Source organism: Strongyloides ratti (genome assembly GCF_001040885.1).
Source record: "Strongyloides ratti genome assembly S_ratti_ED321, chromosome : 1".
NCBI lineage: Eukaryota > Metazoa > Nematoda > Chromadorea > Rhabditida > Strongyloididae > Strongyloides > Strongyloides ratti.
Window position 1 is genome coordinate 9,220,439 of NC_037307.1, and position 18,244 is coordinate 9,238,682.

The 18,244-nt window shown below is 22.0% G+C and overlaps 6 protein-coding genes across 6 annotated transcripts; 4 read left to right on the top strand and 2 right to left on the bottom strand.

Moving 5' to 3' along the window:
* Positions 1-303: 303 nt before the first annotated feature.
* On the bottom strand, positions 304-917 carry SRAE_1000287400 (Hypothetical protein; the record flags this gene model as incomplete). The annotated part of the gene is made up of 3 exons (XM_024650001.1): positions 304-342; positions 465-692; positions 738-917. 3 exons carry the CDS (start codon positions 915-917, stop codon positions 304-306), a joined length of 447 nt encoding a protein of 148 aa, XP_024503822.1.
* Positions 918-2,120: 1,203 nt separating this feature from the next.
* On the top strand, positions 2,121-2,896 carry SRAE_1000287500 (Hypothetical protein; the record flags this gene model as incomplete). Its single annotated transcript, XM_024650002.1, has 2 exons — positions 2,121-2,508; positions 2,547-2,896. 2 exons carry the CDS (start codon positions 2,121-2,123, stop codon positions 2,894-2,896), a joined length of 738 nt encoding a protein of 245 aa, XP_024503823.1.
* A 2,937-nt stretch (positions 2,897-5,833) lies between these two features.
* On the top strand, positions 5,834-7,807 carry SRAE_1000287600 (Presenilin/signal peptide peptidase family and Peptidase A22B, signal peptide peptidase family-containing protein; the record flags this gene model as incomplete). The annotated part of the gene is made up of 4 exons (XM_024650003.1): positions 5,834-5,910; positions 5,964-6,578; positions 6,619-7,381; positions 7,436-7,807. The coding sequence occupies 4 exons, from the start codon at positions 5,834-5,836 to the stop codon at positions 7,805-7,807; spliced, it is 1,827 nt and encodes a 608-aa protein (XP_024503824.1).
* Positions 7,808-8,059: 252 nt separating this feature from the next.
* Positions 8,060-8,422, bottom strand: SRAE_1000287700 (Mitochondrial import inner membrane translocase subunit Tim13; the record flags this gene model as incomplete). Its single annotated transcript, XM_024650004.1, has 2 exons — positions 8,060-8,260; positions 8,306-8,422. The coding sequence occupies 2 exons, from the start codon at positions 8,420-8,422 to the stop codon at positions 8,060-8,062; spliced, it is 318 nt and encodes a 105-aa protein (XP_024503825.1).
* A 371-nt stretch (positions 8,423-8,793) lies between these two features.
* On the top strand, positions 8,794-10,370 carry SRAE_1000287800 (60S ribosomal export protein NMD3; the record flags this gene model as incomplete). The annotated part of the gene is made up of 2 exons (XM_024650005.1): positions 8,794-8,944; positions 8,992-10,370. 2 exons carry the CDS (start codon positions 8,794-8,796, stop codon positions 10,368-10,370), a joined length of 1,530 nt encoding a protein of 509 aa, XP_024503826.1.
* Positions 10,371-10,689: 319 nt separating this feature from the next.
* Positions 10,690-18,240, top strand: SRAE_1000287900 (Leucine-rich repeat kinase; the record flags this gene model as incomplete). The annotated part of the gene is made up of 1 exon (XM_024650006.1): positions 10,690-18,240. One exon carries the CDS (start codon positions 10,690-10,692, stop codon positions 18,238-18,240), a length of 7,551 nt encoding a protein of 2,516 aa, XP_024503827.1.
* Between the last annotated feature and the right edge of the window lie 4 nt (positions 18,241-18,244).

Here is an 18,244-nt window from a genome sequence, read left to right on the forward strand (position 1 = left end):
TTATTCCCACAAATAATAATGTTAATTAAATCTATAATTGAATAACCGTTTTCAAGTTCCCATGTCAATTCATTTGAAAAAAGTAAACATATTTCAAGAAATACAATTGTAACATAATTAAATAAAGCTTGAAAAAGTATTTTTAAATCAGAAATAAGTATTTGTTTTTGCTCACTTTTTAAACATCTCATTTGAATTACTTTGATAAAAATAACTATATAAAAAATTAATGATAATGTAAGTAATGTAACTACTGTTTTATTTTGTACTTGAAATGCTATATAATGCCTTTTATCTGCTTTCTCAAACTTCCAACAAAAACAACCTGGATTGTAAAAAACTCTAAAATATGGCAATTGAAAAAATATAAATAATAGTAGAAAAAAGCAATGGCATATTGTAATAAGTGTTTTAAAAAATATTTCTCTTTTTATGTATGGAAATATTTGTTGATTAAACATTACATCAAATCTGTTAATTGTTAAAATAAAAACAAATGCTACTGATGTTATGTATGAAGATTCATACATTGAACCAATTGCAAAACCGCACCACATTTGAAGTTTAATATTGAATATTAAATAAATTCCTGATATAAAATGACATATTTGTTGAAAAAGTGAATATATTCCAAGATGAAACATTATTTTATAAGGCATATTAGCTAAAAATTTTTTTTTTGTTAAAAATATCTTTAATAATTAAAATTATTTTTTTTATTAATACAATTAGCTTACGATAAATAATAAAATTTGTAGAAAAATTAACATTAAGCTGTAACTTATATAACATGATCCAATTAATAATTTAAAATTTTTCTTAGAAATTGGAAAGTCATCATAGTCATCAAAGTCATAATCTTTATCCTTATAATCATCATAGAAATAAGTATCATTTGAAGGATGCTTAAGAGACATTCTAAAAAAAATATTTTTTCATTAATATTGAATGATAATAAGTTACACTTTTATAAATATCTTGTTTTACTTAACAAATTAATTAAAAAATTCAAAATTATTTTATGCTACATTAAATAATTGACTATAATTATTTTAATTTTGTTTGCACTTTTGTTAAAAAGTATTTTTACATGAAGATAATTGACTAATATTTAATGATTAAAAATTTATTTACGTAAAAAAAATTATTTTACCATTATTTTTTTTTTTGTCTTTGTTATAATAACCGGCAATGTATTCTTTTAAAATGAATAATCTATTAAAACTTCTTAAATAATTCAAAGTTTTATAAAATATAATATTATTATATTAATTTTATTTATCTTTATTAAAATAACTATTATTTGATCATTGTTCAAAAAGTTTTTAGTATAAAATGTAAGTAAAATTTAATTATATTATTAGAAGTATAATTTATCTTATCAAAAATATACTATTAGATAAACAGAAATATATTATTAAATTGTTAAGAGGACATTAGTATATAAATAAACAATTAAATATTTTACGTAATAATGTTAATATTCGAATTATATATTTTTGAATATTTTTTAAAAACACTAAAATATAAAATATTTGTAAATATTAATTTTTTATTATATAATTTTATTAAATAATATATAACAAAATTAAAAGTAGGTAATAATTATAATTATATTAAAATTTTTCAAAAAAATTAATAAAGCATATTTTTTTTCTTTTTTAAATATGAACTTACTTCTAATTAATTATACACATACTTGCCAATTTCAATAATTTATTATAAACTTTTAATTAATAAAATATCTAAAACAATTATAAATGTTTTTTTTTCATGCGAAAAAAAAATATAACATTAAAATAATAATTAATTTTTCTATTATTTAATAGAAAATTTTTTGCAAATATTTTAATACATTAACTTTAATGGAAAATGTTTTATATAGATATATTAGTATAAAAATCAAATAATATATTTTTATATATTTTTTTTTAAATTTAATTATTACTTCTTTATATTCATTTTTTTATTATTTTATATACAACAAAATGTATAATTTTTTATAATATTTTTATTTCAAAAATCTTGATAATGGTATAATAAAGAATACGACTATTACAACGAAAATTAAATGTAATAGAATATTTTTTTTCATCATACTTTATTATTTTTTCAATAAAATGTTGTTTGTAGCTGGTGTTTTGAAAGATCTATTAACAAAGAATACTGAAAATGCTGGACAACATAGTAATTTAAGAAAACATTATTTTTTTAAAAACCCACAAAATACCTTTAATCATATAAATTTTTTTGAAAATTTAAGTAATAATAAATCTTTTATAAATAATATTACAATAGTTAATGGAAAAAATGGTGATCAATTTACAATTTATAAAAATAAAGTGATAAGAAATAATAAAGAAGAGGAAGAATTTAAAAATGATAAAGAAGATGATGAATATAAAGATGATTGTGAATCAAAAGGAACAGGAAGTTTTATTGATGATAATATTTGGGATGAAATGAAACTAAATATCTCATCTGTTTCTTCAAATTATTCCACCACCAGTAAGTTTTATTATAAACATTTAACAATTTTTTTATAGAATCATATTTATATAAATGGCAACCTAGATTTCTTGAAAAATCATTGTCATCATCATCTTTAGAAAAAACATCTTCAAATATTAATTTAGAAAATTGTCGAAATAAAATAAAAAAACAAAAAATATGTAAAATAAATTATGATGAGATAGAAAATATATGTGAAAAAGATTTAGATTATATATCAACAACCCAAAATCATTCAATAAAAATAAGTAAAGATGTTTTAGAAAAATTAATTTCCAAATATAATTTAATATGTGGAGATAATTTTAAAATTGAAGATGAATATATAGATGATACTTATAATGATGAAGGTTGTTTTACACATTTACAATTTCATATTTTATAAAAATTCAAGGTACTTTTTTAAATTAACATTAACTGCCATTCAAATGTATTGGTTAATAGTATGACACTTATTTTAATAGCATAATTTTTTTTTTTTTGTCAAACAAAATATTTTTGTAGGTTTATTAAAAATTTGATAATTATATATTTTTAATCTATTTAAAAATATTCAAAAAAAAGTTTATTTTGATAGATTATTATCAAGTATTATCAAAAAAAAAATAATTCTTACAATTTTATTTTATACTTTAGTAATCATTTATTTATTCTTTTTTTTTTCTTAACAAAATGATTTATATAAAAAAAATATATTTTATATTTTAATGTAATACTTTTTTTTATTAACATTTTTAATCAAAATATATAATATTATTACAGTATACGTATTTATGTAATAAAATAAATTATTTTTTTATATTTTCAAAAAAAAAAAAAACTATTTTAAATAATATGTTCTTATTTTTATGTTTTTTTTGGAACATTCTTTTATATATATATATTTCAAAGATAACAAAATATAATTTATTCTTTTCAGTGTTAAATTAACTATTAAAGGATTCTAAATTTTAATCTATTTTTTTTTAAGTAAAAAAAATTATTTTTATATCTAAAACAAGAACTTTTATTTTATCTTTTTTTTAAATCTCTTTTAAAAGTTATATAAAGTAAAGTTAACAAAGAAAATAGAAGGAAATTATTTTATTAAAAAAGTTTTACTATAATAATTAAATATCCTTAAAAGATACAATCTTATAGGTTATTGCTATCACTATTCCACTTTACAAAATAAAACTTTATAAATGTCAATTATAAAATGATTTCTATAAATATTTAAACATCTGTTTTACTTGGAAATATAGAAAATAAATACATATATTTATTATATTATCACTTTATCAATATCTTTTGCATATGTATACTTAACTTAAGGCAATTTTTATACTCTTTGTATATTAAAAATTATTTTACACTATTAATTTATTTTATAAAAGGTCGTAATATTATATTTTATTAAACTAATATTTTACCTTCTATCTAAATATTTTATTTTTATTACTATCTATACATCTTTTATTTTTCTTATTTAAAATATTAAATTCATTGGTATTAAAAAGTTTATAATTTTAAAAATAATTTTATCGTTTAAATAAACATTAAATATATTTTTTTTTATAAATTAAATACATACTATTAGTGACATCTTTTAATTTTACATTCTTAATATTTCTATATTTTTCTCATATCAGATTGTTATCACCTCAAAATTTAAAACGTTTGCCTTTCTAAAGACAAATTATTTATTTTGTAATATTATAAATTATTCTTTATTTATTAATATCATAATCATTTTAACGTAATATTTTTATAAACAGAATAATATTTTATATAATTCTCGGAAAAATATATATTTCAAAATATTTTAACTTACTATTTTTATATTAATCATCTTTTATTATATATATATTTAAATTTTTATGACGATTATTTTTTTTTTAATAGAATCCATATATATATATATTTTTTTTTACAATTTATGGTCATTAATACAAAAAATTACAAATAAAATTGCAAAAAAAAATTAATTATAATTTTAGAGTTTTCAGCAATCCTATTAAAATAGTGTTATGACGTCAATCAATTTTTTCCTCGTTATAAATAAACCTTTATTATTTTTATATAATTTCTTTAGCTAAAATTCATATATATAACATTAACGTGTCTTAAAAATATGTTATCAAAATTTTATAGTAACATATTTTCTTTTAAATATATTAAAAAAAAAACTAATACATATTTCTTTTTTTTTTTTTTTTATTAATTAGAAAACTATACATTCAATATCTTACCCAATTACTCATCTTTAACCATGAATATTTTATTCCAAATAGATATATAAGACATACATATTACTCCTCAAATTTTGTTATAATAATTTAACTATTTACCATTGAAAATATTTTTTTTTATATTATATAAAATTTTACGTTAGAATTTATAATAAAGTGTATTATTTTAATAAATTAAATATTTTCAATAATGTATTTTTTAAGTACTTTTTTTTTGCAAAATATTTTATTATAAGCAATGTTTTTATAGTTTTTTATATTATCAGTTGTTGGTATATTAAAAACAAATTATTTAATCACTTTATATCAATTATTCTAATTTTCTTTTTATAATTACATCACTTAACTTCTTTTAAACTAATTTTTTTTTTCTATCTTATTATCACTAACAACTAATTTATTAGTACTTGAAAAAATATTGTCTTGACATACTTTATATTTATTTTAAATAAATATTAATTTTTTTAAAGTAGACATATATTATTAGCATTGATAAAATTTTATTTTGACCTAAAAGTTTGAAAATATTTTAATTACATTAATTTAAATAAGGTAAAAAGTTTTAATTCAAATTAAAAATATTTTTTAATATAATTTAATTATTTAAATATGACCTTTTTGCTTGTTTGTTTTTTTTTTTAGCAAATATATATATTAAAAACTTATTTATTAAATATATATTTGTACTTTTAAATATATTTTATGGAAGATAAAAAATATTGTTATCAAAATTTATATTAATTCTATTTGATAAACTTAGAATAAACAATACTTTTATCGTTATCTTTTATTAATTCACCTTTAGCAAATGATATTATTATGTATATTATTTGGTTACTTTTAAATTAAAAAAATATTTATTTTTTTTTAATTCTATTATTTTTTCTATGCTTTGTTTTCGATAATTTTATCTACTGTCATTTATTTATATTCTTTTTTTTTGGTATATATTCATATTTTTTAGACTTCTTTTTAATTGAATTGATATAAATTATTGTATGCAAAAAAAATCAATTTATAGAATATTGTTTATATTATATAACATCTTTTATATTTGAAGTAATTTATACCAATTGATAAAAAGAAGTTCAATGTCTTTTCAAAGAAATGTTGTAAAAAAAAGACATTTTCTTTTGTCATTTCTTTTTCTATATATTTTTTTTATAAGGTAAGTTTTATTTATCTTTTTTTTTATATATATTATTATCAATATTTTTTTAGTATTTTTCCTGATACAATTGATGGTAGTAAAAATACAAATAGCATATTAAAGAAAAAGAAGAAACATGTATATATGTCTTCATTTGCCTATTTACGCGTTACTTTACATCAAGATCCATCTTTTAAGGGAAAAGAGTATTGTGTAAATTATAATCAATTTCCATATAAAGAAATTCCATCAACACCTGAAGAAGCTCCAAAAAGTTCATTTCAAGAGTTAGGAAGATATACATTTTTTAATGATATAACATATAAAAATATAACATTAGGAACATCATTTAATGAAATTAAAATTAATCAAATATTAAATGCATTACCACATAAAGGAATTGACAATCTTCTTTTTTATTTTAAAAAACGTACTTCTGATAAGGAAAAGGATACAAGATATATAACATCAAATTTTTATTTACCACAGCATACTCGTCACCCAACACCAATTTTTTATGTTTATAAAAATGATTTTGATGATTTAAAAAAATTAGGAAATAATAGTGATTTAAGATTTCAATTTTATAGACCAAAAGATTCAAAATTTGAATTTGCTGAAATATTTATATTTTTAATTGCAGTAATATCAATAATACTTGGTAGTAAATTAGGTGTATATAATGCGTATGTTTTATATTTATATAAAATAATAAAATATTTTTAGGTCAAAAAGAAGCCAAAAAAAAGTAACACTCCCAACAACAACACAAGATTATGATTTATCAGTAACATCAAAATGTACAGATAATAATAATAAAAGTACCTCTACAATTAATGTAAATGGTGAAAATGAAACTCCATCAAGAGCTGTAACATCTTTTTGTATATTAATTCAAATATCATTTTTGGCTGGAATTTTAATTTTAACATACTTTTTTAGAAATGAAATGATGGTCATATTTTATATAGCAGTAATAATTGTAGGAACATTTTCTATAGGAATATTATTTCAAACTTTATCATTAATAATATTTAAAAAAGATTTATTTAAAATATCATTAAATGATATTTTTAAAAATTTTTTTGACAAAACAATTAATATTGGAATTTTTAATGAAAGATTTGGTTTTTATAGTATTATTGGTTATTCATTAGGATTTGCGATAACCGTTATATGGTTTTTTAACAAAGATAATCCATATTCATTTTTGTTGCTTAATTTTATTAATTTATGTATCTCAATCAATTTAATCTCACTTCTTGAAACATATCGTTTTATATGGATAATTGTTGTTATGATAGGATTACTTCTTTATGATTTTTTTATGGTTTTTGTTACACCATACATCACACCAGATGGTTGTTCAATGATGATTAAAGCTGCTACTGGTAAAGATTGTCAATCACCAGAACAAAAGGCTAAAATGGCATATGATGAATGGGAACCATTACCATCACCAGAACAAAATTTTATTCATACATCTATCGTATGTTTATTTAAAATTTTTTTAATTAAATAAAAAACAACATTTTTTTTATAGGCACCAATGGTATTTATGTTTCCACGGTTGGCTGATTCAATGTTATCATGTCTTGATTTATCAATTGAACTTGAATATCGACCAACAATATTAGGTATGGGAGATGTTGTAATACCAGGAATTGCTGTAGCATTTGCACATCATGCAGATAAATTTTTATTTAAACAAAAAACTTATTATGGTACATTTTCAATAATCGGGTACAGTATTGGTTTGGTAACAACAATGTTTGCATTAGAATATATGCAAATGGCACAACCGGCATTAATTTATCTTGTCCCATTTACACTCTTAGCAATTATTATACCAGCATTGATAAGGAAAGAGTTCAAAAAATTTGTTTTCAGTGATCTATCATACAATGAAGACTAATAAATCTTCTATATAATTTTGTATAATAATAAATTTACTACTTTTTTTAACATAAATTTGTCCCTAAAATATATATAAATATATATATTAGGAACGTTATTTAACGGGCTTTGTATGCATCTTTGATTTTATTAAAAAAAATATATTCTTTTAATTAATTTTTTTTTCACTAATAAATTTTTCTTTTCAAATTAGATTCAAACATTTATTACAACTATTTGTAAACAAAAACAATGAGGGTGAATAAATATTTTATGAAAAAGTTGATCCACCAGATAAATCTCCATATGAAGATGAATTCTTTGGCATAATTCTACTTTGTAAAACTTGTGAAACATAATTCCATGATTCCATATATCTATCCATACATCTAGTAAGACATTGTTGTTCTGATTTTACTAAACTTTCACCTGGTGATTTTATACATGCCGTTGTACATTTTTCTGATAAATCCTAAAAATTTATTTATATATTAAAGCTTAATAATATTAAACATACAGTAATAAGAGTACTAGCTTGTTGTAAAACAGCTTGTTGTTGAACACTAGCAAGAACTTGCTTTTGTTGATCAGGTGATAATTTTTTTAATTCCTCTAAATCAAGCATAGATTCCATTTTTCCTTGATATTAATAATTAAATGCAATAAAAAATAACAAGTAATAAAATTTTTAAAAAAATAAAAATTATATTTCTATAATCAAGAAGGGGTATTTTACCAATTATTGTTTACCATGGGATCATTCCAATTATTTTCGTATGAAAAAAATTTTTCCTTTTTTTTTATTATTATAATTAAGTTGATACTTATCATTTGATAAATAAATTTTTTATCTTTAAACTACTATATTAAATATTTCTAAATAAATTTTAATATTTTTATTATATTATATTTTTATAACAATGTAACAATTATTTTAAAATACGAGTTATTTCATTATCATTGATTAATTATGCCTAATTATATTAATTAAAAATTTTTAGAAATATGGAAGAATATTTAGAAACGGGATTGGTACCTAATCAAGGTCTGATAGCATGTTGTGATTGTGGTCAACCAACTGTACCAAATTCTTTTAATAAATGTGTTGCTTGTGTAAGAGCTAATATTGATATAACTGAAGGAATACCAAAAACAGGTAAAATTTATAATATTTTATTAAGTTTAATTTTAAAATATTTTTAGGACAATTATATTCTTGTAAATTTTGTGAAAGGTATTTTGTTCCTCCAACTACATGGTTACATGCAAAGTTAGAATCAAAAGAGTTATTATCAATATGTTTAAAGAAATTAAAACCATCTATGTCAAAAGTTCGCCTAACAGATGCATGTTTTATTTGGACTGAGCCGCACTCTAAAAGAGTTAAAGTTAAACTAACAGTTCAAAAGGAAGTTATCTCATCAGCTGTCTTACAACAGTCTTGTATTGTTGAATTTACTCAATACAATCAGATGTGTGATGAATGTAGGCGTGTTGAAGCTAAGGATTACTGGAGAGCATGTGTTCAAGTTAGACAGAAAGTACAATTTAAGAAGACACTATTTTATTTAGAACAACTTATTTTAAAGTATAAAGCTCATGTATCTGTTAATAATATTAGGCCTGTTCCTACTGGTATTGATTTTTATTATGCTAAACAATCTGATTCAAGAAAATTGTTAGATTTTTTAATGGCCCAACTTCCAATTAAATATCACTATTCTAAACAGCTTATTTCTCATGATACTAAATGTAATACATATGATTATAAACATACATATTGTGTTGAGGTAGCTCCAATTACAAAAGATGCTTTATGTATTTTACCTAAACATGTTGCAGTATCTTATGGAAATATGAATCAACTAGTTCTTTGTCAACGTGTTAATAATATGATTCAACTTATTGATCCATTGACTTTACAATGGTATGAAGTTAATGCCGAAAAATATTGGAAAGATCCATTTGAGATATTGTGCCAACCAAAGCAACTTACTGAATTCTATGTTCTTGAAGTTGAGGAGGTTAATGGTTTAGTTTTACCAACAGGACATGGTCATATATCACAGAAACATGTTCTTGCTGATGTATGGTTAGTTAGAAATAATCAAGTTGGTGAATCTGGTGCTCAACAATTTTCTGCCAGAACACATATTGGACATCTATTAAATCCAGGTGACATAGTTTTGGGTTATGATTTGTCGAATGCAAATTTAAATAATGAAGTTTTTGATAAGATGAAAGAAGAAAGAATACCTGATGTTATTATTTGCAAAAAATGGTATGACAAAGAACTTCGTCAGAAAAAGAGAAAATGGAAACTTAAGAGATTGCTTCCAGATGAAATGTTGTCAACAACTTCTGCCGGTAATGAATTTGAAGGTTTCATGCAAGATTTGGAAGAAGATGAAACACTTCGTGAAAAAATCAACATTTATAAAGACACTGAAAAAATTACAAAACTTGGAAATGATTTGGATGATTGTCTTGATGATCTTCCAACAGGACCTACGCTAGAAGAAATGCTGGAAGATTTAAATATTGATGATGTTGATATGGAATCAGCTGATGAATGTTGTTAATTTTTTTTTTTAAGATATGTTTGTTGTTATGTTTTTATTATAAAAATGTGTTTTTCTTAGTAGAAGGCTTTTGATATTAGTTTCTTTTTAATGATGCTTAAATAATTATAATAATACCTATCATGGTTGTTTTCCATTATATATATATTTTTTTAAAATAACTTTAATATACGTAAAATTTTTAGATACAAATAATTTGAGATTATATGAATTGTAATTGAAGTAATTTGTTGAATAAATGTTGTGAATATTATTTTTTTTATTAAAACAAGAATTTATTTTTCATTTGAAAAGCTAGAAAAAAAAACAACGTTTGGTTATGACTGAAGAAATTGGTCAATTAATATTTCAAGCAATAATTTTCAGAAATTTAGATCTTTTGACTGAATTAATAGAAGCTAATGATGTTAATAATAAGTTGTTTTTAGATAATGAAGGTAAAACACCACTTCATGTTGCTTCTGAATGTGGGTATACTGAATCAATTGAATTGTTAACTGATACTTTTCCTTCTTCCATTAATTATCCTGCCAATAGTCATTGTTTATTAAAAACTCCAGTTCATTTGGCAGCAGAGAAAGGTTTTACAGAAATTGTTGAAATTTTAATTAAAAAAGGAGCTGATTTATTTTTGTTTGACAAAGATGGGCATACTGCATTACATTTGGCACAAATTAATTCAAAAGCTGAAACTTCAAATATAATTATCAGTCATTTTCAATCAGTTCAAGAATTAACGAAAAAATTGAGAAATATTTTTTTAAAAGGCGCTGAAGATGGTATGATAGAAAATATGGAAGAAGTTTTTTTACAAGTTACTCCAAATATTGAAAGTAAAGTTTTAAATGGAGAATTAAATAGTGATGATAGTGTATTTTTTAATACAATTAAAAATGGTCATTTAACATTTGGAAGCGAATTACTAAAATTCAGAGAGCATTCATTGCAAGAAAGTGAAACAGGTGACACTGTTCTTCATGTAGCTATAAGAACAGGAAAATACCAAATTATAGAATTAGTATTAGAAAATTTTAGTTTTTTAATGGGATGTAAGAATAGGAAAGGGAAATTACCATTACATGAAGCATGTGAAATGAATGATGTCACAATCTTAAAAACACTACTAAATTTTCCTTATTCTTCTGATTTTCTTAATGAAGTAGATTTTCCTGGAAGTGATTGTACTTATAAATTTGTTTGTGATCTCAATGAAATCGATGGAGAATTATCAACACCTCTTTTGATTGCTGTAAAAAATAATAATGTTCTTGGTGTTCATTTTTTTCTTGAATTTAAAGTTAACGGGAAAACTGAAGATGGTAAAGATATTGAAATATGTCCTTTTGTGCTAGATTCATATGATTGTAAAGGAAAAACTTCTTTAATGATAGCATGTGCAAATAATAATGAACCAATACTTCGTTTATTATTACAATCAGGTGCAAATCCTAATTTGCCTATTGGAGTAACAGATGATGATATTCAAAATATGTCTTCATCAACAGAAGAAGTTCTTTGTTGTGGTAGTGGTGCATTAATAGAAGCTTGTAAAATAAAAAATATTACTTTTATTAAGATTCTATTACATTATGGTGCTTATGATCATGAAAATAAAGCATTACGTTTAGCTAGTACATTAAATTATGATGAAATTATTAGTTTATTTTTATCAAAATTAGTTAGAATAGATAATGATACATCAATTAACAAAAGATCTTTACATCAAACATCAAATATTCCAGTACCATGTATATTAAATTGGAGACAAGCTAATTTATTAACTTTTCCTGCTGATTTTATTTTTTCTGCTGTTCATAGAATATCACCAAAAATAAAATCTATTAGAGGTGCTTTTGCATCATTAACAAAAGTTGATTTATCAGAAAATTTACTTGAAACAATACCTTTAACATTATTTTCATTGCCTTCAATGAAATGTTTAAATCTTTCAAATAACAAAATATCATCATTTGAATCATTAGATAATTTTCAGTGTAATGTACCTGTTCTAGAAAATATTTCATTAGAAAATAATAAATTAACCTCACTACCACCACAATTATTTTCAATAACATATTTTCCCTCTATAAAAATTTTAAATGTTAGTAAAAATCAATTAAAATATCTACCTTCAAATATTTGGTCCTCATCAAGTCTCAAAGAATTAAATGTTTCACATAATGATTTACATGAATTACCATCTATAGTTATTTCATTTGATAGAATTGGAAGAAGTGAAAATACTTCACAAAAAAGATATGAAAGACAAAAAGATATTGGAAAAAATATTGAAGATTTATTGATTCCAAAAAATAAAAATTTAAAAGATAATGAAGTTTTACCTTCAGAAGAAATATTACCAGAAAATGTAATTGAAATTTCATTAGAAAGGGTTAATCGTTGGCAAAATAGTTTATCTCTTCTTAAATTTGATCTTGAGGAAGAAGAAGTTGTTGGTGATAAGAGTGAATTTAATTCATTATTTTCTTTAAATCTTTCATATAACAAATTTAAAGAAATGCCTCTAAATTTAGCATGTGTCTGCCCAAGACTCGTTAAATTAGATATATCTAATAATGAGCTTCAAAGTATTGGCCCAATAGAATGTCTTCCACATCGTCTTCGATCATTAGATATTTCTTGTAATAAATTAACAAAAACTTTTGATGCAATGACTAAACATCATCTTAATTGTTACTCATCTCCAGTAAATAATTCTAATAATAATAGCAGAAGAAGTAGATCAAAAAGTGTTGCTAGAAATAGGCGTTCCTTATCAACAGCTAGAAATCCAATATCTCAAGATATAACAGTTAATAAGACATCTTCATGTGAAGTTTGTATACATAAAGAACATAAACAACTTGAATACTTAAAAAATCTTAACATTTCTTCAAATAAAATACGAAATATTCCTATATTTTTACCATCATTATGTATTACATCACCTCCAGAAGATGTTTCAACTATCAAAAATTTATTAATTTTTCCAAATATTTCAACTATAGATTTATCAAATAATTTAATTGATCATATACCATCATCAATATCAAATTTAAATGTGTTAACATCTATTAATTTACAAAATAATATAGCATTACAAGTATTACCATCAGAATTGGGATTATTAGATAAATTATGGTCTCTTCAATTAAAGGGTTGTCCTATTAAAGATTATCAAATAAAAAGTATTATTGAAGCACCAAATTATAAAACTGTAGATGTTTTAGCACAGTTAAGATCAAGATTAGAAGATTCTAGATTATATTATCATTTAAAATTAATGATTTTGGGTGAACAAAATTCTGGTAAAAGTAGTCTATTACAAAATATTATACAAGAAGGAACATTAATTAATAAAAAAATCAATCAAACTTCATCTTCACAACCTTCAAGTATTATGAATATGTATGAATTTACTTTAGATCCATTTAAAAAATCTAAAAATGAACAATCTAATGGTCCAATTATATTTAAAGCTTGGGATATGTCTGGACAAAAAGAATTGATAAATATTCAACAATATTTTATAACAAGACGTTCTATTTTTATTGTAACATGGAATGTTAATTCAGGAGAGCATGCATTTAATGTATTGGAAGATTTTTTAATAAAAATTCAGATACGTTCACCAAATGCTCCAGTTATAATAGTTGGTACACATGTTGATGAAATGATGGCTAATTCAAATAAATTTCCTGATGATTATTTACAATATCTTGAAAAAAAAATTAAAGAAAAATTTATTAATATAACTGATAGTGATAAAAAAGGATTACCAAAAGTTTATAGTACACTATTTATTTCAAATAAGACAAAAGATAATATAAAGCAATTAATATCATCTATTTATAAAGGATCATTTGAAGTTAGAATTGGTGGTAGTAGAATTAAGACTCTTGAACAAAAAATTCCTTCTACATATATGACTGTTGAAAAAATAGTTTTAAAATTAAAGAATCTCTTTGTTGTTGGTAATAGAGAACCAATAATACAATTTAATGATTTAAAATTTTTTATTAATGAAAAAATGATTGAAAAAAATGGTAAAAGTTTTAGAAATGATACTGAATTCAACAATGTTATTTCTTTTCTCCATGATAATGGAATTTTTTTACATTTTGATGATTTAGTACTTCATAATTTTATTATTCTTGATGTTGAATGGTTTTATGAAATAATATGTAAAATTATTTTATCTAAAGATCTTCTTCAAAATAATGGAGTATGTGATCGTAATACTTTTTATAAAATATCATCAAACATTTTTTCAACAATGGGATTTAAAAAAAAAAGTACAAAAAGTAGTGGAAAAAGTGGAAGTTTATTACTTGAAAATTTATTTGATATTTTTCATAAATATGAACTTGGTTTATTATATCAAAATAAAAATATTCTTATACCATCTTTGTTACCAGAAGAATATCAATTAAGAGCAGGATATCCTGGTAGTAGTTTAAAAATTAAAGTAAAATTTAATTTATGGAATATATGTATGTCTAAAAAATTAATTGAAGAAAAAGAACTTTTAAGAGAAAATTTAATTATGACAACATCTATAATATCACCAAAAATTCAATCTATTGTAAATAAATTTTCATTGGATGAGGCTAAAGATGTTATAACAAGATCTTTTAAAAAGAAAAAAATAGATACATCAATAAAATTAATGCCATCATTAAATATTAAAAATGATGGTTATTCTTTAAAATCTATGGAAGATATTATATCATTTAAAATGTCAATGAAAAAAATTGAAAGTAATTGTATAACAAGAATATTTTTACTTCAATATATTCCATATGGTTTTTGGTCAAGATTATTAACAAGAATCTTAGATGATCATCGTATAACAAATACAATACCAATATTATTTCATACAAATAAAACATCAATTTCATGTAAAACAATGAATGATTTTGTTAATGATAAATTTAATGGAGCTGATTGGAATTTATGGCAAACGGGAATTGAGTGTACAGCATTTAGTGAGGTTGTCTTTTCTCTAAAACAATATTTACCAATGGCTGATTGTAATGATATATCATATGATAAAATTAATATTATTTCTAAAGATGAAACAGATAAATGGAGAAATTTTTCACATGATGATTTTACTATTATTGAATTTAAAATACCATATCTTAATTTTAATATTGTTATTAATGATAGAATTGGTACATTTGAGACAAATCCTTTTACAGCAAGTCAATTATTATCAATAATATCAAATAATATTGATACATTATTAGAAGATTGGTATCCATCATTAGGTACAAGATTTGTTCATACAAGTAAGGGTAAATTTCTTGTAAATAGATTAGTTCCATGTAATAAATGTTTAATGGAAATAAAAAATCCAGAAAAAATTAAAAAAATTAAAGATGATATAGAAACTGGGGGAAAAGAGATTAATCCATTTACTAAATGTAGACCTACAAAAAGTACAACTATGTATAATATGTCAACAACAAATTTTTCTAAATTACCATTTTCTACATTACATACATTTTCAATTGAAGAATGTATTTTAAAAGCTCATGATTGTGTCTCATTAAAATGTCCTATTCATAATACATTATCAATAGATACAATTGCTCCAGATACAAAATTTTTAGACATACCAGAAGATTTAATAATAGTATCAGAAAATTTACGAAAATCTAAACTTATTGGTAGAGGAGCTTTTGGTTTTGTTTATAGAGGATCATTAATATTAAAAAATGATTTTCATCCTGATGCTGCTTTAAAAATGCTAGAACCAGTTGATCCTGGAATAAATGTTGATGATAATACTTTAAATACATATAAAATATCACAACAAATGTGGAATCGTGATCCATTACAACATTGTTGTAAAGCTTACTGTAGTATGAGACAAGAATTATCTGTTCTTGTTAATTTAAAACATATACATATTACATCACTTCTTGGTGTTTGTGTTAGACCATTAACTTTAGCATTTGAATTGGCATCTATTGGTTCATTGGATGTTATGTTAAGTAATTACAGAAAAAGTGGTCTTCATCTTAGGATGTCTGTTATTCAGGAGACAGTTGTTCAAATTTCTAAAGCATTAGAATATTTACATTTAAATCATATTATTTATAGAGATTTAAAAAGTGAAAATGTATTAGTATGGCAATTTCCACCACCATTTGCTACATTAAATGATGTATCTTTAAAATTAGGTGATTTTGGAATATCAAGATATTCTAATGGTTCAGAGAAATGTAAAGGTTTTGGTGGTACTGAAGGATTTATGGCACCTGAAATAATTCAATGGAATGGTGAACAAGAATATAGTGAAAAAGTAGATTGTTATTCATTTGGAATGTTTATTTATGAATTAATATCATTAAGATTACCATTTGAAGGACAAGAACAATTTAGAGAAAGAATTTTAGAAGGTGCTAGACCACAATTATTTGAAAGTGATCTTTTAAATCCAAATAATTTTCTTGATCTTATGATAACATGTTGGAGTACAAATCCAAGTGATCGACCATCATTAAGTGAAATTGTTTCAATAACAACAGCACCAGAATTTAGATTATTACTTGATGTTGTTATGATATCTGAAACACATCTTGAAATGTATTCTAATGGTATATCATTTCTTCATACAGTAACATCATCTAACAACATTGATCAATCTTTTGAAGAATTAGTTGGATCATTTTGGATGACTGTAGATTTTAAAAATATCTTATCTACAAAATATAATGCTACAGGTTTCATGGAATGTAAATCTCTTATTATAAAAGAAGAAAAAATTAGAATAACAGCAATGTTACATTTTGAGAATTATGTTTTGGTGGCTGATTCTAATGAATATATTAAAATATATAGTGAGGAAAATTTCATTGAACTAGCTTCATGGCCATTAGCAATAATAAATGAAAAAAATATGAGAGATAAAAAAATTGATATTGTTACAAAAATGATAGAAATGCCAAATGAAAAAAATATTATTGTTATTGGAATGCAAAATTCTATTTTAATTGTTTCTCTTGAAAATGGTTATATGAATCCTAAACTAATATCAAAATTAAATGTTTCAAATATGATATTTACTTTAACAATACCTAAAAATAAACCTGGTAATAGAGAAATATGGAGTGGACATGATTTAGGTTTAATATATTGTCATATACTTAATGAATCTTATCAGTTTACCTATTCTTCATCAATGACACACTCACCATCAAATATTGGTGCTATTCAAAAGATGTATTCATCAACAATATCAGAGTCATCTGTTGTCTGGAGTGGTGGTGAAATACAACCTATTGTTTTTTTATGGGAAGATAGAAAAATTAAAAAATATGTAGATTGTAAAAAAATTCTTCCCTCCTCTGAATCATTATCTTCAATGGATTTAGAATATAGTAAAGAAGTCAAAATAACAAGTATGGCATTAATGGAACAAAAATTTAAAATAACCCAATTATTTGTTGGTACCAGTAAAGGTGTTCTTATTATTTTTGATGGATTTAAATTATCACCATTGTATGCTATGAGACCATATATTGAAGAGATAAGTGTTATACAAATTTTATCAAATCCACAACTTTCTAAAATTGTTGATTCTCGTGGAAACTCTATTGAAGGTCAAAATTTTAATACAAATACTTCAACAATGTCTAAAGAAAGTAATATTTTAAGACATAGTACAACTAGCATAGAAAGTGATAAAATGTCTAAGATTAATCCTCTTGAATCTTTACCTGAAAGTTATTGTGTTATCACTGTAGGCAAAGGATATAGACCATTAATTGAAAGATTTATTGGTACTAAAAATTTTATCGCTACAAGTGAAGTTAATACAAATTTAATCTTATGGAGAACAGATGATTATTCAGTATAAAATA